This window comes from Scaptodrosophila lebanonensis, unplaced genomic scaffold (genome assembly GCF_003285725.1).
Source record: "Scaptodrosophila lebanonensis strain 11010-0011.00,11010-0021.00 unplaced genomic scaffold, SlebRS2 tig00001415-arrow-pilon, whole genome shotgun sequence".
NCBI classification, from domain to species: Eukaryota; Metazoa; Arthropoda; class Insecta; order Diptera; family Drosophilidae; genus Scaptodrosophila; species Scaptodrosophila lebanonensis.
The window spans coordinates 8776402-8803698 of NW_022060742.1; the positions used below are offsets into that span (position 1 = coordinate 8776402).

The following is a 27297-nucleotide window of genomic DNA, read 5'->3' on the forward strand; positions in this document are numbered from 1 at the left end:
ATATTTCTACTTACAACCAGAAATGTTATATAAATCATGAATCGAAAATAAATAAAGTCTTCAACTAAATTTTTTAAATAAAATAATGCAATTTATCTATAAATAAGAAATCTTGTATGCAAATAAGTTGTAATATCTTCTGCATAGGTAACAAAAAATTAAAATTAAGGAAAGTTCAAAGAACATGTACAAGGCATTTAGAAACATCTCGGGATCGAAAATAAAGTCTTACACAATGTGTTTTTTTTTTTGCAACATCTATGTAAATGTATTTATTTCTGCTTTATTTTCATTGTATTTTTAATTTATTTATTTCCTTTTTTTGTTTTGTTTGGTTTGTTATACATACGATTTTACATTGATAATATTAAATTGTTTAATTTACTGCCTGCTTTTGTTTGTTGTTTGCTTTAGTTGTAATGCCTTCGCTAAATTGCTGCACTTAATATAAAGTTTTTCAATGCCTTATAACTCAATTCATCAGATTTCAATTCGGTATTTATATGTATATATATACTCGACTTATACTTTTTGTTGCTTTCTAGTTATTTAGCCTAAGCCTAACCCGCCGGCGGGTACTTCTCATAAATTTTTACTTTTTAGTTTGCACACTGCGCTCCACTAAAATAAACCCTATAGCTGGACTTTTTATGCTCGTTATTGTTTTTTCTGTGCAAAAAGATCAGTTGTATTAATTTTTCTCTGTGCATGTATGTATGTGTGTGTGGGTGTATGTATGTGTTTGTGTGTGTATGGGTGCAGCAACAACAATTGAATATACATATGTGTTGTGGTTTGTTTGATTGAAGGTATATAAGCTTTATATACTATATACACAAGTGTTTGCTGTTAGTTTTTGTATGTTTTTTTTTTGCTTTTTTGCAGATGTTTAAATGCATCTTCTCGTTTGGGTTCTTTTGTTTCGTAGAAGCCTCACACACACACACACACACACATACAGAAGCACATACGCACAGACATTGCTGAGCGTTGTCTTTGTCATCGTCATTGTGTTGTTGTTGTTACATTGTTTTTGTTTCGTCCTGCAAGCATAAGTAGTTTAAATTAATTAAATTATTTTACATTTGTTTACTTGTTAAGGTTCTCTTTTCTCATATTTGGCGCTGTGTGGCAGTTGTTTGCGTCTAAAGCAACCTTCAAGAAATGCCATTGTTATGTGTGCCAATGTTAACAGAGTATAACAGTTTAACAGTATAACAGTTAAAAAAAGCATATTCATTCCATTGCACAAAGCTTAAATTAATTAAATTAAACAATACATAACACGCTGTCTAAAATAAGCAAATAAAATATTTAACAAAAAATACAGCAAATGTTTTCCTTTGTTTTTGTTTAGTGCGAAATTATAAACCTATAAATATAAAAGTTAAACTTTTAGTTAAACAATTTTGTGTTTTTTTTTTAAATTGCAGAACAAGACTGCCTTACCATTTCAATTGATTTAAAAATTTATAAAATGTGCTAGAATTTTGGTTTAAAAATAATTTACTAAAATTATTGTTGGTTTATGTTTCCATTCTTTTTTTTTTTTTTTTTTGGTTAACAACAATCAAATTATTTTTTGTAGCTTCATTTGTATTCTGCTTATATATTTTTCTTTCATTTTTGTCTGCGTTTGTGTAAGTATGCATGTGTGTGTTGCCAGTTTATAGCTAAAATTGTTGTTATTTTCATCTTTTACATTTGTTAAAAACATTCAGATGTCCAATGAATATTAAATTAATCATTTTGTATTTTTGTTTTGTTTTTTCCTTTTGGTTTTGTGGCAGCATGTTCCGTTAAAGTTTGTTGAGAAAAACAGTCGTATGTAGAAAAGAGTGTGTTGTAGAAAATAGTAATATAGAGAGGGTGTGGCAAAGTTTTCGAAAGTGGGCGAACAAGTCTGAAAAATATAAAGCCGAAGTGCTGTGATGTTAGTGGCGAGTATGGGAACATGCCACGCCCTTTACACAGTGACGCACACACACATATACAAATAGGTATGTAAATCAGCACAACATACAGAATTTTATAATTAACATGTTTTCCTTTTGTTTTTCTTTGTATTTTATGCTTTCCTTGTTTGTTTTGCATTAAATATTACACAATTATATAATTTAAGTTTGCCGCTTTGCTGAGCTTTTTCTCAATCTCAATTACTTTTATTTATAGTTATGTATATTCATATGTTTGTTGTTGGTTTTTAATTATTTTTTTTCTGGCATGCACTGCGTTGTTGTTGTTGTTGTTGCTGTTGCTGTTGCTTGGTGTGATAGCTGTTTCTAATGCTGTTGTTGTTCTCTGCTGTCCTAAACGGACAATGAAACGAAACTATTATACTGCGTTATGTTGCGTTTGAGTATATCTGCGCAGGGACCCAAAACACGTTCAAATCTAAATGGAGAATAGAAGCATTAAGTAATAAGATGTGGTTTCGTCAGCATTTTCTCATTCTTTTCCTCTCTCCTCCACAACGTTTCAAACTCACCTCGCTCTGTCCAATTTGACACATTTGAGCGGCCCACGGGCCACCACAGTGGCTGCACGTGGACGATCCAACAACAATGCAATCTCACCAAAATAGTCGCTGGCACTCAGGCGACCCACCTCGGCGGGCTCGTCACCCTGCTGCAAATACACAAATGTAGTTTACAAATTATTTTACTACCATTAAATATTTTATTTAGTAAAAAATAATATCCATATTTCAATAAAAAATTTAATTAATTTAATTGGAATTGGAATTGGGACTTGGAATTTAGAGCACAGCTCAGAATTATGTGACAATGTTTATTCATTCCGAAGCTCTTGATAACGACTTTCCATCGCTTTTAATGAAATCATTCATCATCGTTATCAATTTAATTTTCATAATTATCCAGAAAGACGTGTTCTCTTAGGTGGTTTTATTAAAATGTTCAAATAATTTCCGAAGCAATTTTGCGTAAATTTTAAAGTATTTTCATTTCCATATTTTGTATTTACTGCGTATCCGGCTTGCGTTGCTGCGCCACTGAATTATATGCTTTTTAAGCTTTCCGACGTCACATCTTTCCCAATACCTCCTTCGCTTTTTATGGCTTCGATTAGACCGCCATCCACCTTTCTTGGCCTGTACAATATCCATCGCCTCCTGTTTGTGTTTCGTAGGTCAGATGTGGAAGCCCTTGCGCGCATTGCCCAAGTCGCGACTCCCGTTCTTGTTTCTTTTTTATGGCTCTAGAAGTGGATGCCTTTCGCGTATTTATCGAAGCCGCGACTCCCGTTCTATTTCCGTTTCTATATCCATGGCTTTAGATGTGGATGCCCTTTCGCGCATCTACCGAAGCCGTTTCTATGGCTCGAGACGTAGCTGCCCTTTCGCGAAAATCTTGCAAACGTAATTCACGTTCAACGGCATTTTCAGTTGCTCCTTTTTTCGCTTTTTTTTATTTTGTGTTTTTCTTTTTACCAATTGATGCTTTTTTGGTGGGATTTTTTTGTATTCGATTTTACAATTTTGTTATCTACGAATGAAACACTGACAAACAGAGTAAAAAGTGACCGTCAAACAAATGAAAATGATGGTGGATCGCGTTGAAAAATCGGCACGAAACCTCACAGGTGCACCCATTGCACTATTTTGAATATTGACACAAAATTTGATCAATATCGGTTGAGCAGATTCAGAGTCTATAGGGAATATACATATACACATTCTTCCATTTTTATATATAGATAGATAGATTCTCTATATTTTGTGCACCGATGACATTTTTTTATTTATTGCCATAATCGGCAGTAAAATTTCTTGTATTTCATGATGTATTTATTGAGTGGCTTTCATGGCTAATCACGGTATTTTTTTTAGCTTTCCACGATCACACGGATTTGTCAAGTTTATACTCATATGTATACATTTTTTTGCGGAGGAAATTAGGTTGTTAAATTAACGGAGTTTTGAAAAATCCCCCATAGGGAGGAGTGAGGGGGTGAAACAAGAAAATAAAATATATTCTCTAAGATCTAGTGTTTACACGGACAGACGGACAAGACAAAATACCCTCGTCTTGTGATGCTGATCAAGATTATATAGATACTTTGTGGGATCTGCCACGCCTCCCTCTGCCTGTTACAATTTTCATCTCCCGCAAACCTAATATACCCTTTTTACCCTACGAGTACAGGGTATAAAAATAGTTAAGCTATCTCACCTCTGAGCGCCGTTGCAAGACGACCGCGCAACCCTCCAGTATAATGTAAAAGTCATCACCCGCCTCGCCCTGCTTTACAATGGTCTCGCCATCTTCAAAGCAAACTGTCTCCAGTGCATCGGCGACTGTCAGACGTTCCCATTTGTCCAAGCTCTCCAGAATGGAGACACGCGACAGGAACTCCTCATACATCTTGCGCTTGCGTATGGTCGAACCCATCAGAATGCGTCTGTAGGAATCGCGATCGATGCCCCATAATTTCACATCGGTCTTGGCGCGCACAGTGGCCGCTCGTGGTGTGCCATAGATGAGAGCCAGCTCACCAAAGCTGCCGCCCTCACCAATTGTGGTTACCAGTTCGGAGTTAACGAAAACCTGTAATGTAAAAACGATGCAATTATTTTCGACTGTTCTCGGCACTTCTCACATTCTCACATATGATTCGGATACTCACCTCCACCTCGCCCAAATCAATCACGTAGAAATTGTCACCTTCGTCACCCTGCTGTATGATATTCTCGCCCGATTGGTGTGTGACCGGAAACATAGCGTCGAATATGTCAGATCGCTCGTTCTCATCTAAATGTGAGAAGAGCACATTCTTGGCAATGGCCTTAGAGAGTGCGGCCATGGTTTTGTAATCTTTCGGTACGACTTTCTTAACATAATTAGTGGCGTCCTCCTCGGTGACAGGTTCGGCGGAAATGCCGCCACGTCTACGCACGGGTGGTGCAGCAGTTTGTGGCATTGGACTGAGATCGTCGCAATCGTCTGGGCTGATTACCTGTTTGCTGGCATCCAATTTGACTTGCTCCTGTAGCATAAAGAAAATATAATAATCCATTTAGTTTTCGTCTACTTAAGAAGATTTATAATATATATAATATATATATAGTTAACTTATAATTAAACTAACATAGAAGTTTTTATAAACATTTTGCAGAAACTAATGCTAAATGCGCAGAATTTCTCAATATTGTAACATGATAATATTGATAATTAATTACTCTTTTGTCAAGATATTACAAAAAATAAATTGTAGTGTCCGAATTACAAAATCTAAACTATAGAGTAACAGGATTTCCAGTTTGCAGCACGTACCGCACAGCGATTGTCTGAATAAAAGAAATTGTAAAAAAAAAATAATAATAAGGCTATATTTGATTTGTAATAAACTTGCTCCGCATATGGACAAGACAAGTTTACAGTCCAAGTTTGCGCCGCTTGCTGTCATGGTTCGATAGTTCTGTGTTTAAACGGACGGACGGACGGACTAGCGGACATGTTTGTAGAATATTGATTCGCCTCATTCACTCGTATGTATGTACATTTGGTGTTTAGATTTTCTAGTACCCTTAACGCTTCGGGTATAGGGTCGTTTGCACTGTTGGCACATTTATTAGCTGTTACCCAAAAAATTAAATCATTATATTTCACGATTCTCCATTACTAAAGCATGAATAGAAGAATGGGGAGAATGGCCTCCATTTATAGAATTTATTCTAACAATATTATACATGGATTTTACTGAATTTTTATCATTAATTATAATACCAGCACATACACATAAGTGATTTCTATTGAAGTACTTTAAATTTTCGTGTTGGCTGCTTGCGGATTATTTTCTTTAATTTTTTAATTATTATTTAAAGAAACGATACTAAAAATTATTACTGGGCTCTGTTCTTTATAACTTGGCGGACATCATTAACGATGTCGTTTTGTCGTAAATTTCTTCAATATAGCTCAGAAACAAGTATACAAGTTTCAAAAATGTCTAACATTTGCCTTTGAAATTTCATCTTTTATTCCTAAATAGTCATTTAATTAGAGATAATTATACAAGAACGTAAAAGAACGCAAGAACGTTTGTAAAAATAATATTCCTCAGTAATCTGGATACTGTACGTAAATTAATGTTTCAATCAAATATTTGCAGTCGTCAATACACTTTTTGTAACAATTCCCTCGAGCAGTATTACAAATCAATTGAAAATGAAAAGCGACAAGGCACGAGCCTCTTTAACATTCACTGGACACAATGTAGCCCTAATCACCACCCACGCCCTCGCACAAGGTCAACATTTTTAGCATTGTCATTCCCCAGCTACAGAGTGTAAAGGTGGATGGGTCGCTCGCTTATTTATGGCCGGCCAAATGAACGTTAAAATCTTAGCCAACCATAAAAGACGTCATAAAGATTTTATGACTGCGGCTGGCAAGGATTTGGTCAAACACCCACACACACAAAGGAGAGACAACTCTATTGCATTCAACCCCCCCAACCTTCTTAAGCAGTATTTGCAGCAACTGTTGCGCTCGACCAACACTTGACTCTTCGCCCAATGTGCGTCACTGGCTTCGTGATTTCCTGCTGTCAGTTGCTGTGAATTGGGAGCAGTTCTGGGTCGGCCAAAATACAACGTTGTTCATATGTCAAAAGTCATCGTGTGGGTGTCTGTCTGTTGGTGGTTCAGGCCAGCATTAAATTAATGTAAAGCTTCGTTTTTTTTCTATTTTTGTCCAGCAGAAAGTTTTTGTTTCGAGAAAAATGAATCCACTAGAACCACAATCTCTACTCTACAAGTAGTTAAGCTTGACTGAGCTTTAAGTATTTAAAGGCCAGAAAGCTTCAAATATAGAGCTGCATAAACTTATTATGGATATTTGAAATCCGGTATGTCTGAGCGTTGCCGAATGTGCAATCTAATCTCCCGCTGCATCGCAATGACGTCAAAGCAGCCAACAACTGGCCAACACACCCAACGGTAGCAAAACAACAACAACAGCTGCTGCATTTAATTGTCACTCAAAACTAGATAGACAGCATAGTTGCTTTTGGCTTTACGCAGCTTTTTTTGTTTTTAATTGCATTTTAAATACGCCAGATATTATTTGATGGACAGAGTGGTCGGCTGCACTGGATGTGTCCATAAATAGCGTAAATTGCATTGAAAACTTGATGTGGCCTTAAGTGGCAGTCGTAAATAGGTTGTTGTTGGTATTGTTGTAGCTTTTGTTGTTATGGGTTCCTATGTTCTCTTAGTTGAGCCACTTAAATGGTATGATTAGTGTGTCTTAAAAAGTAGCACACTATATAAATACGTTAGAGAAAAATTGTTTTTGCTATTGATAGGAAGAGTACGGTTTGTTCAGGTAGGCGGATAGTTTGCAGTTATCGAATTAGACAGGTACGTCAAATATGTTGTCCCACCAATTAAAAATAAATAAATAATATGGAAATTATTTGCCTGTCTGACCGTAGCTTAAGATGCATCAACAAACTCAATAGTTCCCAAATTATATCAAATATGGCAAAAGCAATGGATTAGAATGTCAGGTATTGTACAGTAACTAATTATTTTATAGTTTTTCATATCAATTGTACTGAAATTTATGAAATAGTAAAAAAATTTCAAAGAATATCATGCTTTCTTGTTGATTACATGTCCAGGAATAAACGCAGGATGCTAAGTATGCAGAACCACTTGTGTTGAACATTTTCCTTCACTATATACAAGCATTTATTTCGTAAATATCCCAATCTCAAAACGATAAACCGTAAACATGAAGTGGAACCAATTGACTATTTCAACGACTGACATTAAGTTCATCAGCATACTTTTAATTTTAAATATTTAGAAATGACTTCAAAATATTCCCACTTTCTGCAAACCAATCAAAGAATTTCAATCCAAATAGTCATTCTTTTTATTTGGAAGCATTGATTTATTTAATTTGAATTTCACATTTTCGCATACAAAAGTGTACAGCATATCTTTTCAATTAGTTAATTTTGTTTCCACCCAATATTCATATACATAAAACAAAACGCCAATTGGCTGTAATTAAAACAATTCATTGAGTAGAAATTACTTGAGCTTGACCAATCAGAAGTATCCAGTTGATAACAAACTAAATGACTTCTTATTAGAAACAGAAAACCCCGTGACATCCAAACAAACATTTACTTCGTATTAAAAAATGTGTAACTAAAATAGTCTCAGCCTTAGCTTAATACTGAGCCATAACAATGCAATTTTCACTAGTTATTAACAATGCGAACATTACCCCCTATCATCAGAAGCGTTTTGCGTGCCATAAATAACATTAGCCTCAAATGGTCGACGAGTCAAGCAGCGCATAAATTTTTATTATCTAAACAGAATGAGCGAAAAATCATATAAACACTCGTACACTCTCAAAGAACAGATGAAGAAAGAAAGAAAAAAACATATACATACATAAAAAGCAGCTGTAATAATAAAGCGTACTAACGCAATTTGTTGCTGATGTTGATAATGTAGGCAATGAAGTGTATAATTTAAATGGTCGTGTGCGCAATGCATGGGGCGCCATGAATATTGCGTATACGCAGCGTAGTACGCCGGCAATTCAGGGACGCTTTAACACGCAATTATCAAGCAACATAACCTGGAAAGTCACGTGTCAAAACACAGGCACAAAAGCAAGGAGGGCTACAGCCAAAAAGTGGCAAATCAATCAACACATTTGGCATACAAATGACGTTTTAAATGTGGCCAAAAAAGAATACTTGGAAGGCATTTGCACGCAACGAAGCATGTAAATGCTTTTCGAACGCATTCAAGCTTTTTAGCTATTAGTATTTAAACTTGACAGCATTTATTTCAAATTTTTGATTTATAAAGCATTTAAATGGGTGAACGCTGAGTTTTTAATAGCGTTACAGTATAAAAGTAAATAGCGTAAGAGTTTTCTTTCACAGCCAATCGATTTCTGGCTTGGCGTAAATATAGAAAGTTGATAACCAAGGTTATAAACCAAGGTTATAATTAATACATAGAGACAACACACCAGATTCGAAAAAGCTGCTGGCAGCTGGTTAATTTTCATCTAAGATATTGTAAAAAACGCACAAAAGACGCTGTGAAAAGTGCGTAAGCAATATATATTTAAAAAAAGAATGTTTTTCAAAGAATTTCACCCGCAGAATCATTTGGGTGTTCACATCAATCCCAATCAAGTCTCAATCACGAAGTAATACAAATATTTCAGGTCGCCAAATTAGCGCTTTTCGAAAGATTCAATTTGGAATCATGTAGGTGCGGTTAATTTGTGGCCCAGCAAATAAAATCACGACGTCTAAATTTATTTGTTTTATTGTTAACTGACGAGTAACTGATTCGACGGTTTAGTCAAATGTTGACTTATTCATCAATTAGTTTTGTTTATCAATTTTCTCACAGAATCTTCGTAATAATTCGGTTGTATATGCAGAACTCGTTAAATAAGTTATTAGAGATCCTTTATAAATAAATAACTAATTATAACATAAGAAATAAAGCTCACATAATACAGGCATTTATTCGAAATATCTTAGCCTACATTAGTCATGTACATAGATAATGAGTGGTTGGGGTGTTTACAAATAAGCTCCTGCACAGGTTTTGTTGAGCGATAAAGAACCAATGTTAATTATAAACTAATCGAAGTCGTTTCAACAATAGAAAGGACATGCAATCTAGGGTTAAATGCGGTAAGTGGAACTGACATTTAGCTTAATTAATGCAAAAAAAAACCCTCATACACACACACACACCAATCTACACACGCAGGGTGTTGATTGCATGAAGCAAGTAAGAAAAAATACGGATAAAAAAAAAATGAACTTGCCGCTTGCACTTCCGCACATATCCTCGCTCGACCCACTCACCAACCCCCCCCCCCCCACCCCTTACCAACAACTCAATAAAGAGGTGGATGCGGCACCGGGGAAGCAGCCAACGATGCGCACGAAAACTGCAACTTTGTTTACGTCTCTCTTGTTGTTAGTGCCGTGGCTGTTGCTGTAACGGTTTTTATTGGCGGCGACAATGGCAGCAACAACAAAAACACAATTGACTTTGTCAGGGCCGTGCCGGGCGCTGGTTTTTGCAACTATGGCCATGACCTTTATGTACCAAACACCGTCATGGAGTCGGCGCCAAGCCAACTGGCTGGCCCTGTTCTATGTGTGTGCTTGCGCTGGTTTTGGGTCTTTGACGACATTCGTCATATTTAACGGAAATCGATTTCGCATAATAAATTGTGACTGAATGCGGAAATTAATGAAGAAAACCCATGCACTGCATTTGTATTTATTGGACTTTCGAATATTCTTGTCACATGTTACAGTTCTTAAAAGCCGAGCATGGCTTATCACACTGTAAGCGAATCGAACCTTTATGAGTAAATAATGGAACAATAGTGATTAGATAGTACATGTTATAATGTGAAGCTGATTTAGCGCTGAGCAGATATACGGAGTCCAACTGATTGTCTGACTGTAAATGGACACGCCTTTATAAATAAAAAAAATCTTTTATAAGTATATACTTGCATGTACTTGTATTTGCTGCATTGATAAGAACAGAGTATAAGTTAAAGCTTGATTTCAGTTATAAAGATTAAAGATAATTTTTATTAAAGGTTGAAAAAATATTTGCTGCGTTTATAAAAAAAAAGATTATAAGTAAAGGCTTAATTGTAGCAAAAAACATTTAAGCATTCACTAATTTAAAAAAAAAGTAAGAATTTACATTTGTTAAGAATTTACAACACATTACAATCTTTTGACTCTCAGCTGCGCTTGCTTTTAGATTCTAACTTGGACTAGCTGCAAATAAGTTTATTCTAGTGATGCGAATAGATATGAAGTTTTCCAAAATAATTGCATATATTTTACTTATGAATTCCTGTAAAGGAATTTTTACAAATTTTTACAGGCAGATAAAAATTTCCATCGTACTTTTTATGAGCGTTAGGAATTGTTCAAACAAAAACTAAAACTTGTAAAAATTAAGAGAATAAGTTATTAATTCAGATATTTTTTCTATCCTAAACTAATGTTAACTTTTAAAAATTTCTATCTGTGGCCCTCCTCTCTAAGCTGTTTTTATCATGAAATGTAAAGAAAAAAGCGTTAAAAGGTAATATTGCGTGAAATATCACAATCCAATTTAAAAAGAATTTTTAAATTTTTTCATTACAAAGTTCTTATACAAATTTAAACAAAAACTTTTTTCCTTTTGAGTTTGGAATCCCAAGTGTTCCATTTTAGACTTATATAAAAATTGTATGACGTGTACTTTTATTACACGACTACGCCTTTTATTTTTATATAAGTGCTGGTATAATATGCGTGTGGCATATGCAACAATTTTAAGCATATAATAATACAAATGTGTAGTTACATATATGAATATTATGGATGTAAGTACTTGTGTGGAAAAAAAAAGCAACTTAACGAATTCTATTGTTGTAGATGTTCTTCTTCTTCTTCTGGTGTGGTGGCGTATGTGGGACGGCAACGAAATGCAAACAATTGTGCAAATGAATCAACAAACAAACAACAAAGCTGTGCGGGCATGTTTGTATACATTCAAGCATAATATGGTTGTGTAGGTGTGTCTGTGTAAGCTTACATCAATACAATTACAAACTAGTCTATAAGACTACGAACTATGTGCAAACCTTAGACATTTTTTATATATATTTGCTTCTGCAACGCCTCTTAACTGGAGCTCAATAAATGGTTGGTTGTATGTGCTTGTGTATGTCTGCTACTTATGTATATGCAACAACTAATAGATTTTTTGCTTCTGTGGTGTGTAGAAAGAGAGCAACAATAATAAATAGAACAAACACGCGTCAAAAAACAACAAAGCAATTCGAAATAATAAGAATTTGTAGAATTCATAAATTAATAATTCGTTGTTTGCACGTTAAATGTTTTCAACACTTTGTACACTTTTTAGCAACTACAAATTTGTATTGAACATTTCTTTTAGCACGTACACATATTTTATTATAATATGATGTTGTTATAACTACAAAAATATTACGTATACGCAAACGCAACGGTTGGCAGCAATGACAAATCCAATGTCAAAGTTTTATAAAAATACATTTTTGAACACAGAGGCAGAAAAATTTGTTTTAATGTATTTAGAACACATTTCTGAGCATATATATTCAAATTGGACACTTTTGACTTAATGTACCAAATAAATAAAACATTTTTCGCTCATATAAAAATTTAATCAATTCTATATCCAAACTAAAGAGAGAGTGGGTGAGCTTTCAAAACGGTTCCTTTTTTTAGCCTGAAGGATTCCAAGATTAAATTGTACAAAAATTGTATATGAAAATTTATTCAGTAGCACATTTTCGCGTCTGCAAAAATGTGCATAGAGCGTGAAGAGCCTAATTTTACGGTGCGTATGATTAATATTTTGAGAGCACGCTATTAAAAGAAACCGAGCAAATGAATTGGCATAAATGGCTGCCGCAAGAAGAATATCTACGTGGATATGTTTGTTTGTCTATAGAATCAGATATTAAAAAAAATCGTTTGCCGTGCGTCACAACAATTTTAAGTGCCGCTGCCGTTTTGTGTGTAAATTATTTAATTTTTATGTCCAATTTAATTTTGGATTTTGTCCGGCTTCTTTTTTATTTGTTTTGCTGATTTATTTGCCGTTTTATTTTCTATTTGCAATTTTAATTGTTTAATTAATCCAATTGCTTTTATTTGCACAGGCACTCAGAACACACAAACATATACACATACACCTCCACGTGCATTTGTGTGCATATATCGAATATTTATATGTGTTTGTGTGTGTGTGTATGTATATATATTTGTATATATGTTTCCGTTTCGTTACCGCCGTCAAATGTCTTTCGCGTTATGTATTTACAAAACGGAGGCGCGACACAAACTGAATTCGCGTTCAGCCGCCACTGCTCAGTCTTGCTCACTATTTGAGTTTAGTGTGCATATATGTATGTATGTGTGTGTGTGTGTGGGTGATACCGCTACACACGAACGTATGTGTGTGTATTTGTGTTTGTGTCTTGCTGCTTCTGCTGGGTTTTTGTAGCCCAGTGCCACTATCAGATGGACTGACTGGCCAGCGGCAACGACAACGTCGATGCTCAGCTCACAACGCAAAGAAGTGGGCAGCAGCAGCAGCAGCAGCTAAAAGCATATTGTGTAGGTTATATGTACACATTAAGAAATTAGTGTTTTTTACACTGAGACTTAAGAAATTGAATTCAAAAATTGATAGGAAAATTTGAATTATAATGTTTAAAGATAAACATGTTTGACCTAACCCCAACACTAATTATTTGACATTAGTTAAGACTGGACATTGAAATTTAATTTTTATCGCACGCAGACAAACAACGAATTAAAATATATGTGAAAATTATACTGATATCTTTATTGTTCTAATTCACATTTGTTGAAACATCGAAACATAAGAAAATTACGTTTTGCTCCGAATTTACAAGACAAAAATTTATACTACATTTTAATCAATACATCACCTCAAATCTATAATCTAGGCTCTCACGCTTCACGATTCATCACCTTTCATGTCGGATATTTTAAAACTTCTATATAATCATAGTGGCCTTCTGATACAACTTCATCCTTCATATCAACATAGAATTATAACTAATTCAAATATTCAGAATTATGGAACTGAAATATTTATTGTTGCTGCTCTTCTCGACAGCCGTTCTTGGCCAGACAGAGCTGGCGCTTAAGGAGGATTGTGAAGTTTGTATCAAGACTCTTGAACGTTTTGCAAAAACACTACACGGTGTGACCAGAGACGACTACAAGATGATTGAAACTGAATTCAAGAAATTTTGCAACACTCAAAAGAATAAGGAGCGCAAGTTTTGTTACTACCTGGGCGGTCTGAAGGAGTCGACTAGGAATATATTAAGTGAATTGAGCAAACCATTGAGCAGATTATTGCCAGCGGACAAGATTTGTGAGAAACTTAACAAAATAGATGCCCAGATTTGTGACTTGCGTTATGAGAAGCAGCTTGACTTAAAGAATGTGGATTTGCAAAAATTAAAGATTAAAGACTTGAAGCAAATATTGTACAACTGGGAAGATAGGTGCCATGGTTGTCTGGAGAAGACTGATTTCATTCGACGCATTGAGGAGCTGATTCCGAGTATTGCACACGAAGAATTGTAGAGGCACTACACCACCCAAAACAGTCACTATGCATTGAAAAGAAAATTGTTTAGTTAATTTATTTATAGCATTTTAAGGCAATCAATAGTTTTCAGCTGCTTTTAATAAACGTTGATGAGTGCCTAACTTATAATTTGTATCAACAGATTCTCCCTGCTAGCATAATTTTAGAGATTCATAAGTGTGGTAAGCAATCACAGAAGCTTATATTAAACCTTAAAATTATACATTTTTCTTGAAGTATTTTTTGCAGTGCAGCACAAGTCGGATGGCTTTTCACAATGTACATAAAACGAAAGTAAAAGTCGCTATAAGCAAACAACAAATCTAAAAACAACATTAATAAAAATTGCTCAAAGAGCATTAATAAAGCAACAACAAGAAGAGCAACAGCTAGCCAGCCAGTCAACAAAAGCGACCCAAGTCGCCACAAATGCTGTAGCCGAGAAATTGTGTGAGAGTGTGTGGGCAAAAGCAGCAAATGGTGGCAGCCACAGAAGGCCGTCAGAAACGCTTAGCGCCAAATCGAGATATGTATGAGTAGTATGTATATACATACATACATATACCTACAGCTGAGCAGCAGCAACGGTATATACAATAAGGCCTGCAACTGGCCACCAGCCGCGCATTTAATTTGCGGCTTTTTGTTTCGCCAACTTTACGTATTTTTCTCTCCGTGCAACCTTATTTTAAAGGCAATGTAAATAAAATGTAACAAATCAATTTAAGCACCTCACACGCACCTCCCTCTCTCACCATCTGATATGGGCGTTTTTGATTGTCTCAGCACCCACGTAACTAAAACCAACACGTTTGAATAGACAGACGAACAATGGCATATTCTATTAGAGATATTTAGTTTTGAAATGGCTTTGTTCTTTTTTTGTAAGATTATTAAATATTCTGTTTAGTGTGCATTCAAAAGTCTGTATCGCCGTTACGTATACGTATAGTAATATAGTAAACAAGTCGCATATGATTGAATGGTGTACATGTGTGTGCATTGAAACGATTGGCAAAAGTTTAATTCACTTTAATGAAGCAAAATAATGTTGGCTTAGCCCTCTAAAACGAATTTTTTGGAATATGTGTTAATAAGAAATCTAGACAAAACGATTTTCGTACGTCCCTAAAATGATTAACACAATTTTTAATAAACGAATTTGTTCTATCGATTCGTACCAGTTTATAAAACAACAAACAAATCAATGAACAAACGACGTTCTCTTTCAACTCATATCAAAAGGAAACAACTTTAACGGGAGTAAGACAAATACTTGTAGTTCAATCAGATGTTCTTACTACTAACGATAAATAGATAAAGTCTCAGTCGGGATATTTAGACAAGAAGTTTGTTTTATAAAGATTATATTTGAAAACTTTCATTACAAAAGCATATATCGAATATATGCTACCGATTTTTTGTTTAACTTACAAAAAATAAATAGATATATTGGTCATTTTAATAAATGTATAAAGTGAATAAATGTATGAAGAACGTTTGTTAATATATCCTACAAAACAAACAACTTGTTCTTGAGCATAGTTGATAGTTGATTTCATACATTTAAAGTCCAATTAAGGCAATGTCCAATGTACAAGAACCAGATAAGTTCGCCAAAAATATCTGATTTAGTAAGTTATTTATATATATTTACATAGCAGAACGACTTAGAACAGAATTTGTTAATCAAAATTAAGTGTCATAGATAGTTCTCTTTACGTTAACCTAATTTGGCTTCATATATCTTTGAAAAAAGAGCATTAAAGTAGAAAAGAAGGTAAATTCAGTACCCAGACAAATTAGCACCCAAAATAATTTTAAGCTGGGATCAATGAAAAGATATTAGACATTAATTAGACTAAATCTTCTTAAATATGTAATTGTAAGAAAAATGCCAAAAATGTTTCCAGTTCATGCTATTAACTGATTGAAGCATCTTTCGAACTTTTTATTAAGACTAAAATACCTTGAAATATTATTCTTTTATAGTTTATAAAAATCTGAATGAAACTTTGTAGGCTATGACCAAAATAGCGGGTTACATCCTTATCTTATTTTCTGTTATTGGTCTCAAAATGAAAACGAAACGGGATTGTCTGCAAAAAAGACTACATGGTTTATTTAAAAAATTCGAGCTGTAATTAACTCTGGTATCGGTTTAATTACATATATATTTATCTGTGGCTATAGAACTGCAGTATCCATTCCAGTCATATTGGAACTTCGATTATAGGAAAATATTGATGCATGTATACTTCTTTTTGGTGACTGTTCATTAAATCACCCAGCATCGCCCACAAGTGCTCTATTAAATGAGCTGAAATGTAATGTCATACAAATTTCAAGAGCAAGCGCACTTATGAACACCTGGATAGAGGCTAAAACCTTGTACGGGTACACATTATCACTAATACATACATACTTATACATGTACATGTTAAATGAAAAGGTACACATGCGATTCATTAAAGAACTTTGAGAAGCGCTGGGGTGCGGCAGTTTTCCGCAGTGTTTTTTTTTTACCATGTCCTTAAATAGGTTTAGCTTCGCTGTTTTAGATTTTCATTTACCTGGCAACTTTAAACGTATTGCAAACCCATTTAATGTGGGTCAACCGCAAAGTTGTGGTCTGAGTTCAATTCACTTTAAATACTCGTAGCTATGGACAAAGTGTGGGTGTACACTGAAAGGTTCGAGAGGGTGCATATTAGAGACGCATGGATGGGCACAGAGCCGAGTGCGAAAAGCTTTTTGTCTGCTCCTTTCCTTTGTGCTCCCAGGTGTGTTACAATCTATATATGTATGTGTGTGCATGTATGTGCGTGTCGGTGTGCGTTTTCTAATCGAATTAATTAAAATTATACGGGCTGGTTGGCGACGCCTCGAACTGCCTGCATTACTGCATGCTTCTAACATCAGTTCATCTTAAATAATCCCAGCATAAAGCTAAAAAAATGTACAAATCATATCGAAAAACTGACAACAGAAAGCCATATAGCTGTGCGGGTATTGCAGCTCCAGCTTTTGTTGCTCATTTTGAGCGCAGCTAACTGAATTTCCAATTCAGTGAACTTTTTGTGCACAAACAGTGGATGTTTTGCTCCTTTTTATACCCTCTATTAAAGAGGGAAAGGTGTATTGATTTTATGGCAACGTAAGCAAACATCGCAACGACCAGGCTTTTAAAGAAGTCAAAGTTCGACATCCTAGTAGCCTTCTCAGGATCCTTCTTTGACATGCCCAGATTTGGGACTTGCGTTATGCAATACTTTATATGTGAGTCAAAAATTGGGCACGACACATTTTAATCCAGTGTTCAGTTAATAAATAATTTGTATGTATTTAATTATGAATAATATTATCATTAGGGTATTGTATAGTCGAATACGCTCAACCACTTCGTTAAATCTTGTTTTTTTTTTCTTTGGTTTTTTATGACACACGCTTGACACTACTCGTAAATAAACTTTTTCTTCTTCTGAAAATCCATGGCTTAAGCAAAGCTTTTGTTGTTATTGTATAAGATTTTTTTCGCCCCATAATATGAAAACAGTTTTCTTATTTTTGTTGTTGTCACAAATAGGCCTATCGCTTGTCGGGATCTGACCTGTTCTTTTAGCAAAACAACAGCGAGAATGTCGTCGACTTTTTTTGAAAAGAAAAATAAGAAAAGGACATTGTGCCGCAGGCATCAGCTGCGAGTCGTCAGCAATGTTGGCAATGATTTTTATGGTTTGTTTGTGCAATTGCGTGTGTGTGTGTATGTCATGAGGACTTTACTGCTGATGACGTCATGTGTGACAAATGTGTATCAAGTATACTTAATGTGGCACACACAAAGTGCGGGTAAGTAGGCATGAATGTGCTGAGGCAGCGGTAATTGTGGCACACACACACACTGTTGCGATAAATAACATTTCCACTCTTCCACCCGCCTCAGCTGGCATTGTCTTGCTTTATGACTCAATTTGCAAATTGTATTTGAAAATGTGGTACTTGAAATGCCGTAAGCTGTTGCGCCTGACGTTATGCTACACTACAATGACAGCTAATTTTGGCCACCATACACACATTCGCACTCACAATGGCTTGCACCATGTTTCATTATTTCTGTGTAAATTATTCATGCACAAGCGTTCGTTTTGGGTATTTATAAGCCGCTTAATGGATCGGCAAACAATAGGTCCCACATCCGATTGTTACAATTCACAGAATGCTGTCAAACTTTTGGCATTGATGGCGGACATACTCACACACAAACGTGCAGAAATACCTTTTAAGCGTAGGTAGTAGCTATATATTTACATATCTGGTTGTTTGCATAGCCCACAACAGTCTTAAATTAGTTTTATTTTTCAATAAATGCTTAAAAGATAACGACGTCGTTTTCATGCGCACGCGAAGGATGTTTATTCAGTCAGGCTGTGCCGGACGTTGGTCTTTCTGTTAAACTAACTCAATTTATTTATGCATGAGCGGTTGTTTTTGTTGTTCTTTAGCAAATAACAAAAGGAAAAGAACAAGCGTAATAAAGTATTAGAGGGTGAAAGAGGAAGAAAGGAAAAGAATGAAAACACAGCATTATTAATTGAAACCTTTCTGTGAGTCGTTTGCAGCCTTTTTTAACGTTTTGAATATGTTAATTAACAAAGACAACAAGTTTCTGCTTTTAGGTTGAAAATTTAATATTCCTTTCTACAAAAACTGTAGCTTGAAAATTTAACAAATATATAGAATTCTCATATAAATTTGATTGTCTACCAAATTTAAAATACAAAATATATTTTGAATCATTGAATATGATCAAATAAAAAGAAAATGATAATAATTTCAAAGGCAAACCATTTCAAGAAATTGAGATTATTGATTGATTTGATTTTATTGATTTTATTTTTTTAAGTAAAAATATTAAACATTACATTACAAAGATAGAATACAAGGAGCTATGGGCCGCTGGTTAGAAGGGTTTTTTAACACAGACAAAAGTTAAAGTATTTCTTAATTTTTATTATAAAAACACAATTGAATATATTTAAACTTTAATAAAATATACCAACAACATATACATATCTTCGTAAATAGTTTCCTCAAATACCAATACCACAAAATATATTTTTTATTTTTAAACTGATATTCAAAATCACAAACCAATTTGGCAGAAAATATAGTTAATAAACTCGTTGGTAGAAATATCAAAGCAAACTGTCTAGTTTGTATTTTCAAGCATAATTAATAATTTTAACAAATTATAATTCAAATTTTTAATTTAAGAATAGTAATAACAAATGGAACATATTTTATAAATATTACCGAAAACAAATTATACAAAGACCTCATTCGAAAGGAACATTAATCGGCTCCGTAAATATACAATAAAGCTAAAACGGGTTCAAGTTATGTATTAATATTAAAGGACAATTTAAGTACGTTTAGTATTTACCATGGCTCGTGACACTTTGTTTATTTGGTTGAAGCTGGTATTTGTAATCGCTGCTCTGGGATTGTTTATCAATGTAATACTTTGTCACTGTGTGCTTAACTAAACAATGAACACGTTCCAAAATATTTATTTGGTGCACACATTAATCACGCAGGTGGCCGGAGGAGTCAATAAACAATGGGTATAAACAACAACTGCCACTCACTGATGATGACAACTCGTTGTCGACCAGAACACTGGACTCGTAACTATATCTGGAAGTGTAAATGTGACCGTTGCGGCAGTTAACATGACCGTTAAACGTTCGATTTGCGGGTGGCAATTGTCAGGCGATCCAAAGCCATAAAACAAACAATCAGTCAACGACGGTACAAACGACGCGCTGTATTTTTGCGAAAAGAGACGACAGGAAAAATAAAACAATGATGCACAAACCAATAGGCAAAGAATGTAACTGCGACCGACTGCGAGAGGGCACAGACACACGCAACGAGCGATGGCAACTGACTAACGAGGAGCGCGCGAATCCACAAGCAGAGGCAGCAACAGAAGCAGCACCAGCAACAAAAATAACAACGTCGACATGATGACCTTCACCAACACAAAACGGCAGAAGTGAAAGCCACGCACAGGCAAAAGGATGTATGGCTAAAAAGAAAAGTTTTGCGCGCACACAATACATTCACACTCACATATACACAATCTTGGCTATGACGCTGTCACCGACAGCAACAACTAACTGTAGCAGCCTGGCAAAAAGCTTCAAACTTTGCGCTTTGATTTCATTGCGTATGCGAGTTTCAAGTGCAAAATTGCCATTAATATGGGGCTGGCAAAAAGCTATCATATACAAATACATGTATATATATTCATGTGTGTGTGTGTGTTACTTGTTGTAGTTGTTTTTACATTTGTCGACATCTCAACAACGTTTGCAGCAAATCAAAGCTCTCTCACTCTTCCAATCTCTCTCTCTCTCTCACCCACTCTTTTACTTACGCTCTCACTCTGCTCACAACAGAGCTTTTGTGCGTTGCAATATTTTCATTTTAGAGTGACCATGCAAACAAACAAACGTGGTGCTTACCAATACAATTACAATACACTGACAAATGATCACAAATACACGCAATTACACCCACAATATCCTTCTTTGGTACAGTGGTACAGGATGCACCATTTTCATTTTAGTTTGTAAACTACATTTACTAATACACTGGAATCATAATTTGATTTTAGAGTGACCATGCAAATGGAAATGAAGCTTAGCAATACACTTACTAATAAAATAATACGATCACAAACACAATCGAAAATACACACTTTTAAAATCAACATCTGGTATTGGTGGGTATTTATGATATTTTAGTTTTGGAATGTCATAACAAGCAAACGAAAAACTATTACGTTTACCAACACACTGTCAAACATAATGATACGATCACATGCACACGCACATAACTACACACTTACAATATCCTCCTCTGGTATCGTGGTGCAGGAGGTACGGACATGGCGCACCCGATGCATAGCATCCAAACTGAGGCGATGCTCGTGGTCGTCTCGTAGCATGGCATCAAACATGGCCACACCACCATCAATGCTGCTCTCCCGTAGTATCCGACCACCACGTCCGCTGCCAATACCCAAGATAGTGGCGGAACCTTCGCTGCTTCTGTGTTGTGCTGCCGCAGTGTGGGAAAAAACGCCCCCCTCCGAAAAGGAACGAATTCGCATGGCGCCATTTTCATCTGTGGTCAATGCAACCGATTTAAAACGATCGATAACAGCATCCTGTATGGTATTAACACTCAGCGAGTTGCCCATGGTACACCCACACGCGCATACACACTTGTATGTATATGTAAGTATGTGTATATATATTAGTATGGTATAGTAGCTATGGTATGGTAAGTCGTTGTATGCTTGTTTGTTATTTTTGCGTTGAAGCGGAAATGCAACACAAAATACAAATGAATGAGCGACTAATTGAAACCACGAGAGCAGTAGCAGCAGCGGCAGCCACACAACCGAATCGCTTCTATGGCGCTTCTGCACGCCGCCAGGATGTTTATTAAACTGAAATTAGCAAAAGCATTCAACAGGCAAACGCTAGGCAACAATAGCAAGGCAGGACACCAGACTAGGCAGGCCACCAAACCAAGCACGGCAGCCAACGCATCAAATAAGCTAAACAGAGAGAGCAAGAGGGAGAGAGCGAGAGAGAGACATAGAGAGCGAGAGATTGGGAGTGGGTGCGAGAGTCACAATCAGAGCCAGTGTGACAGTGTAAAGCGAAGAGCATAAAACCGTTAAACATATAACCATGCCACCACAAAATGGCGTGCTGCTTACTAGCCTAGCTTTTAATACGCTGTACCCAAAGGATGAAAGGGTATACTACATTAGTGCAAATGTATGTAACACAAAGTAGGATGCATGGCCAAAAATATAGACTTCTTCATTTTCACTGTCTATCATTTTTCATCAGTATTACAAGTATGAGTTGTGTCCATATACCAATACAATCCGTCTGATTGTCTGTTCGGCTGAGTGAACAAAAAGATCTTGTAAATAAGTTTATTGTCAGCCATGTTGCGTAATTTAAGTTTTGGCAAATTTAAAGTTACAAGTTTAACATAAAATTGACTCAACATTTTTTTTTAAATTTATTATATTTCTAAATAATTTGTTTAATAAACCAGGTACAGGGTCCATAAAAGTCGAATATACCCTGAATTCGACTCATTTGGTATTGCTTTTTAATATAAACAGAGGCAGCGACAGCAACAGAGAAACAACAACAGCAACAAAGACGAGGACGAGGCAGACGCGACGATTGGCGCGTCGCAGCCGTGGGCGTGCATGCTGCAAGCTGCTCACACCCAGCATTGCCATTGCGAGTTATGATGCCGCTGCCACAGGTGCCTAGGCAACAACAACTTCACCAACAACAGCAGCATTGCAGCGTTGCCAGACTGCAGTTTTGCATTCGCACTAATTGTATGCTGCCTTTTCCAGGAATATTGTTTGCCACTGCTTCTAAGCTTTTTTAAACTGCCATGCAGTGGCTAATTCTGCTGGAAACTATTTGCAATTTTGTGAAAATGTAAAAAATTAAAATCAATAAAGCATTTCAAACATTTTTTGAACGTCCACCAAGCTCTGGGACTGACTAATGTGCGGGTGATGTCACACTTTGAGTGACTGTACTAAAAATAGCAAAAGAGATAATCGATTTAGAAATTCTAAAAAAACACACAGCCTTTTGAGCGCGAATTCAAACACAGCAACAAACCAATTGGTTTTGGCATTAAAAATTACCAAGCAGCTGATGTAAATTGCATTATGTATTTTATACTCTCAGGACATTACCAAAAATAATCAACTATGCTATCGATTTTAAATCAAATATACACAGCAGCCTTTTAGGCGCGAATGACGAAGCAGTAACACAACAAACAATTCCAACATAGCCAACAAGAGCAGCTGACTAGACTGAAGGCTTGCATCAAATTACACCTAATTCAGTTTTTACACGGTCTGAAAATTAAAAATGTTATATATGGTTAAACGACTTTATTCCATTTGACACGATTCATTTTCATAAGTCTTTTTTACGCGGTTTTTTGCAACACGATTTTTTAGGAACTATTCTACCGTGTGAAAACAGTATTAGGTGTGATTTTAAGAACTGTAACCTTTTCATAATACTATAACGATAAGATCCGATAATCCCAGAACTACGATTTATAGTTTATTCGTGACTCTTTAACAGTAAAAATTCATCCTTATGGCCTAATCTACCGTGTGAAAACAGTATTAGGTGTGATTTTAAGAACTGTAACCTTTTCATAATACTATAACGATAAGATCCGATAATCCCAGAACTACGATTTATAGTTTATTCGTGACTCTTTAACAGTAAAAATTCATCCTTATAGCCTAATCTACCGTGTAAAAACAGTATTAGGTGTGATTTTAAGGTCTGTAACCATTTCATAATACTATAACGATAAGATCCGATATTCCCAGAACTACGATTTATAGTTTATTCGTGACTCTTTAACAGTAAAAATGCATCCTTATGGCCTTGATTAGCAACAGACATCTCTATTGTACTTTTTGAACTAAGATCTCCTGTTTACCACCGACATAATCATTTCACCTTTTTAAAGTTAATTAACAAAGCAGCATAATAACAGCAAAAAATTAGTTCTTAAAGTTATTATTTATGTTTGATCGAATCATCGAATGTAGGAATAAAATATTAACATCGCTGTATCCACAAAAACCATGCCCACGTACATACCATTTAGAATTTGTAAGCCATCTATTTAAAAGAAAAACCCTAAAACTACTGTATTTCACTCAGATGAAACGAATTATCGCAGATCGTTACTGGCTTTGTATCCTTTCATAATGCGCTTCGAAACTGTTCTGGAATGCTTGGCAATTCGCTTCTGCTTTGTTCCGTGAAGCTTGGCCCGGCACACTTGGCAGAGATTTCTAGAGCGCTTACGACTCGCGCCGACCCTGGGCTTGAGCACAGCTGGCTCCTTAGTTTTGGAACTGCCACTGGCGACGGGAGCTTGCTTATTGCTCGGACTGCCACTAATAAATGCAGATGCTTGCTCATTGCCCAAATCCTTCTGTTTCGATGTTGCCGCATTTTCAATAACTGCCGTTTGTGCAGTTAATAAATCAACTACCAGGCCTGATGCCGATACTGAATGGATTAAGTGACCGAAACGCGCACGCAAATATTCGGGCTAAAAAATAAAAGTAACGATACAGAAATGGGCGGGGGCGTGGACATTGCTAAGCATTTGGCGTAGCTACCTCTTCAAAGAGCTTACGCTCGTGTGGCGCCAATGCCTTCCATGCCTGTGAAGCCTCTAGTAGTATCTCCTGAGCGGTGCTCTGTCCCTGTTCACACCCCAGCCAATACTCCCGCAAAAAATTATAGGGAGCGCTCTTGGTAACGAACACCGGGGTTGCTTTCGCCGCCCCTTTCAGGAACGATGTCGACGTTGGCCTCCTTTGCTTGGACATGGTAAAAAGCAAGTTCCAAAAGAACAATAAGTTATAGTATAACAAGTAATTTGGAAGCAAGTCCGACGGAAGAATGTGTAAATTGTCGTGTGTATGCTAATGATGAATCAAAATCTGTAGATATGTTCGGTTTGAAAACACTAAGAGACTGAATTAATTTATCCCCATAAAGTGTTCGAAATGGTACGCATTGCTTGCTATGTGTAATAAGAGAATAACATTTATAAATTCAAATTTGTATTATTCCTGAATATTAATTTTTGTACATATTAATATTGTACATATATACATGCACACGTATATTAGTTCTTTGATTATCTCAAGCGGTTCATCCGTTTATGTATTATTTTATGTTTTTATTATAATTGAAAGTTTTAGCATAGTATGCAAAGAATTTAAACTCTAAATTTCTAGAATATGTCAAATAGTTCAATTTTTCAAAAGTTTTAGTCTTATGAAAATATTTGAACGATGCACATCATAAAATTGTGTTCAAAACAAAATTAATATTTTAGTCTCTGTGTGTTTTTAAGTAATTTACATAGTTTTTAGGTTTATTTTATAATATCCAAACAATGCCCGGAATAACACTAAGTGGTGAAACTATTCATTCAGAAGAATGTCATGAGAGTCGATCGAATGTTGCTGACAAAGTCTCAAAAGTTGAGTCCAACGAAGGCGGAACGCGGGACGATAAAGATGCTGAGAATAAAGATATCATCCCATATCAGGAGGGCGAAGAGATAAACTTACAACCCAAGCTAGTCAAGACGATATATATGAACTACTTGCGGGACTTTCAACTCTGTTTCCACCAGTTCGATGGCACGGATATGTTAAAAAATGCAGCAGTATTGTGGAATAAATTGAACGATAGCCAGCGGAAGCTCTTTAACGATGTAAGTCTTTAAGCTATTGCGAAACATATATGTATATATAAACCAAAACAAAATAATTATATTTACAGAAAGATTACGAGTATGGAAAGGCGGTTCAGATTTTATACGACTGCCACTGCGATCGTAACTTCGAGGATAACATTAATTCGGCTAATAATTTGAGATCATTGGAGAGCAGCACCAGCTGTGGCGAAACCACCGCAACATACAGTACAGGCAGCAATACGAGCCCAGGATCGAGCACCTCCAGCAGCAGAGACGAGAATAAAGAGGAAGAAAAGGACGAGGAAAACAGTCACGATACGGATGACGGTTCAGATAGTAATGTGTGTTGTCCCCACGACTATACTCAAGATGGTTGTTGTCCGGTTAAAAAGAAAAAACCAGCCTGCAAGAAGAAGCCGGCATGCCCAAAACCCAAGCCTAAATGCCCTAAGAAAAGGAAGCCGCGATGTCCCAGACCGAAACCGCGGTGCCCCAAACCCAAACCGAAATGTCCAAAAAGAAAACCCCGTTGTCCCAAAAAAAAGAAGCCCCGTTGCCCCCGAAAAAAGCCTCGCTGCCCCAAACCAAAGCCGCGTTGTAAGCCCAAAAGGAAGCCGGCTTGTAAGCCATGCTGTGGATAAGAAACGACAGAGAACCTATCAGAGACATGTTTTATTTTATTTTAAAGGAGATACTTGACATTCAGCTTGTGTTAGCTAAATCATCAAAAAGAACTCTTAAAATATATGACGATCCGACAATAACAATTATAAGAAAAAAGACAACGTTTACATAAAAGGATACTACTTTTTAAAAATTTACCAACTCCAAACATCATTTTCATTATTCATCATTCCTCATCAGTATTATAAGGTGTGTCCATAAACCTTTAGCCGATACCATCCGTTTAACCGTCCTAATGAACGAAAAGATCTAAGGAAGTTTATTGTCAACCAATGGTATGTAATTTAAGCTTTGGCAAATTTGAAGCTACAATTTTAAAATAAAATGTACCTAATATTTGTTTTTGTTTTAATTTATTATATATTTAAATATATCTGATCCAGGTACAGGGTCTATAAAAGTCGAATATACCCTGGATTCGACTCGTTTGATATTGCTTTTTAATATAAACAGAGAAACAACAACAGCAACAAAGCAACCCAACATTGCCATTGCGAGTTATGATGCCGCTGCTACAGGTGCCTAAGCAACAACAACTCAACCAACAAGAATAACAGCAGCATTGCAGCGTTGCCAGACTGCATTAATTGAATTGCTTCTATGCTTTTTAAACTGCCATGCTAATTGTGGCTAATTCTGGTGCAAACTACTTGCAATTTTGTTAAAATGTAAAAAATTTAAAATTAAAATCAATAAGGCATTTTAAACAATTTTTGAACGTCCACCAAGCTGTGGTATTGACTGATAAATATAATAATAAAAATAGCCAAAGAGATGATCGATTTTGAAATTCTAAAAAAAACCACGCACATTAGCCAAGCTACTGAAGTAAATTGCATTATGTATTTGAAATAAGGACTATACTCACTTCGAATTATGTTACAATAAATACAATTAAATAAAACCCGAAAACAATCAAAAAATAATTGTAGAGCTTTCGACGCTGAGAATTTCAATATTTAGTTTTAAGATAATCCGTAGTCGCTCTAGTTTTGTTATCATTTGTA

General features: G+C 35.7%; 4 protein-coding genes across 7 annotated transcripts in view; 2 read left to right on the forward strand and 2 right to left on the reverse strand.

Annotated features, from left to right (window-relative positions):
• Positions 1-1592: 1592 nt before the first annotated feature.
• The window catches only part of LOC115633072 (cAMP-dependent protein kinase type I regulatory subunit), a 29209-nt gene continuing 3504 nt past the window's right edge, over positions 1593-27297 (reverse strand). The window contains exons 1-5 of one of the 4 annotated variants that reach the window (XM_030530443.1): positions 21141-22022; positions 4648-5007; positions 4194-4568; positions 2489-2628; positions 1593-2394 (exon numbers count right to left, since the gene is read on the reverse strand). In XM_030530443.1, the coding sequence (XP_030386303.1) occupies positions 2310-2394; positions 2489-2628; positions 4194-4568; positions 4648-5007; positions 21141-21494 (1314 nt within the window). In that variant the 5' untranslated portion in view covers positions 21495-22022 and the 3' untranslated portion in view covers positions 1593-2309. Of the gene's footprint in view, positions 2395-2488; positions 2629-4193; positions 4569-4647; positions 5008-11687; positions 11816-19667; positions 20140-21140; positions 22023-27297 lie in introns of those variants that run through there. The other 3 variants (XM_030530446.1, XM_030530445.1, XM_030530444.1) reach the window with 3 other exon arrangements.
• Positions 13701-14350, forward strand: LOC115633077 (mesencephalic astrocyte-derived neurotrophic factor homolog). The gene has a single exon (XM_030530451.1). It carries the CDS (start codon positions 13702-13704, stop codon positions 14218-14220), a length of 519 nt encoding a protein of 172 aa, XP_030386311.1. The 5' UTR covers position 13701; the 3' UTR covers positions 14221-14350.
• Positions 23982-24822, reverse strand: LOC115633075. The gene is made up of 2 exons (XM_030530448.1): positions 24510-24822; positions 23982-24439 (listed from the first exon to the last, which is right to left on the reverse strand). The coding sequence occupies exons 1-2, from the start codon at positions 24720-24722 to the stop codon at positions 24053-24055; spliced, it is 600 nt and encodes a 199-aa protein (XP_030386308.1). The 5' UTR covers positions 24723-24822; the 3' UTR covers positions 23982-24052.
• LOC115633074 (pollen-specific leucine-rich repeat extensin-like protein 1) lies at positions 25221-26438 on the forward strand. Its single transcript, XM_030530447.1, has 2 exons — positions 25221-25621; positions 25690-26438. Exons 1-2 carry the CDS (start codon positions 25298-25300, stop codon positions 26245-26247), a joined length of 882 nt encoding a protein of 293 aa, XP_030386307.1. The 5' UTR covers positions 25221-25297; the 3' UTR covers positions 26248-26438.

What these genes read in the sequence shown, in the direction of transcription:
- LOC115633075 (XM_030530448.1), bottom strand. Translation starts at nt 24,722, where the DNA reads ATGTCCAAGCAAAGGAGGCCAACGTCGACATCGTTCCTGAAAGGGGCG. An exon ending in AGCGTAAGCTCTTTGAAGAG is followed by an intron (nt 24,440 to 24,509) that starts GTAGCTACGCCA and finishes TTTATTTTTTAG; the next exon opens with CCCGAATATTTGCGTGCGCG.
- LOC115633077 (XM_030530451.1), top strand. Translation starts at nt 13,702, where the DNA reads ATGGAACTGAAATATTTATTGTTGCTGCTCTTCTCGACAGCCGTTCTT.
- LOC115633074 (XM_030530447.1), top strand. Translation starts at nt 25,298, where the DNA reads ATGCCCGGAATAACACTAAGTGGTGAAACTATTCATTCAGAAGAATGT. An exon ending in AGCGGAAGCTCTTTAACGAT is followed by an intron (nt 25,622 to 25,689) that starts GTAAGTCTTTAA and finishes TTATATTTACAG; the next exon opens with AAAGATTACGAGTATGGAAA.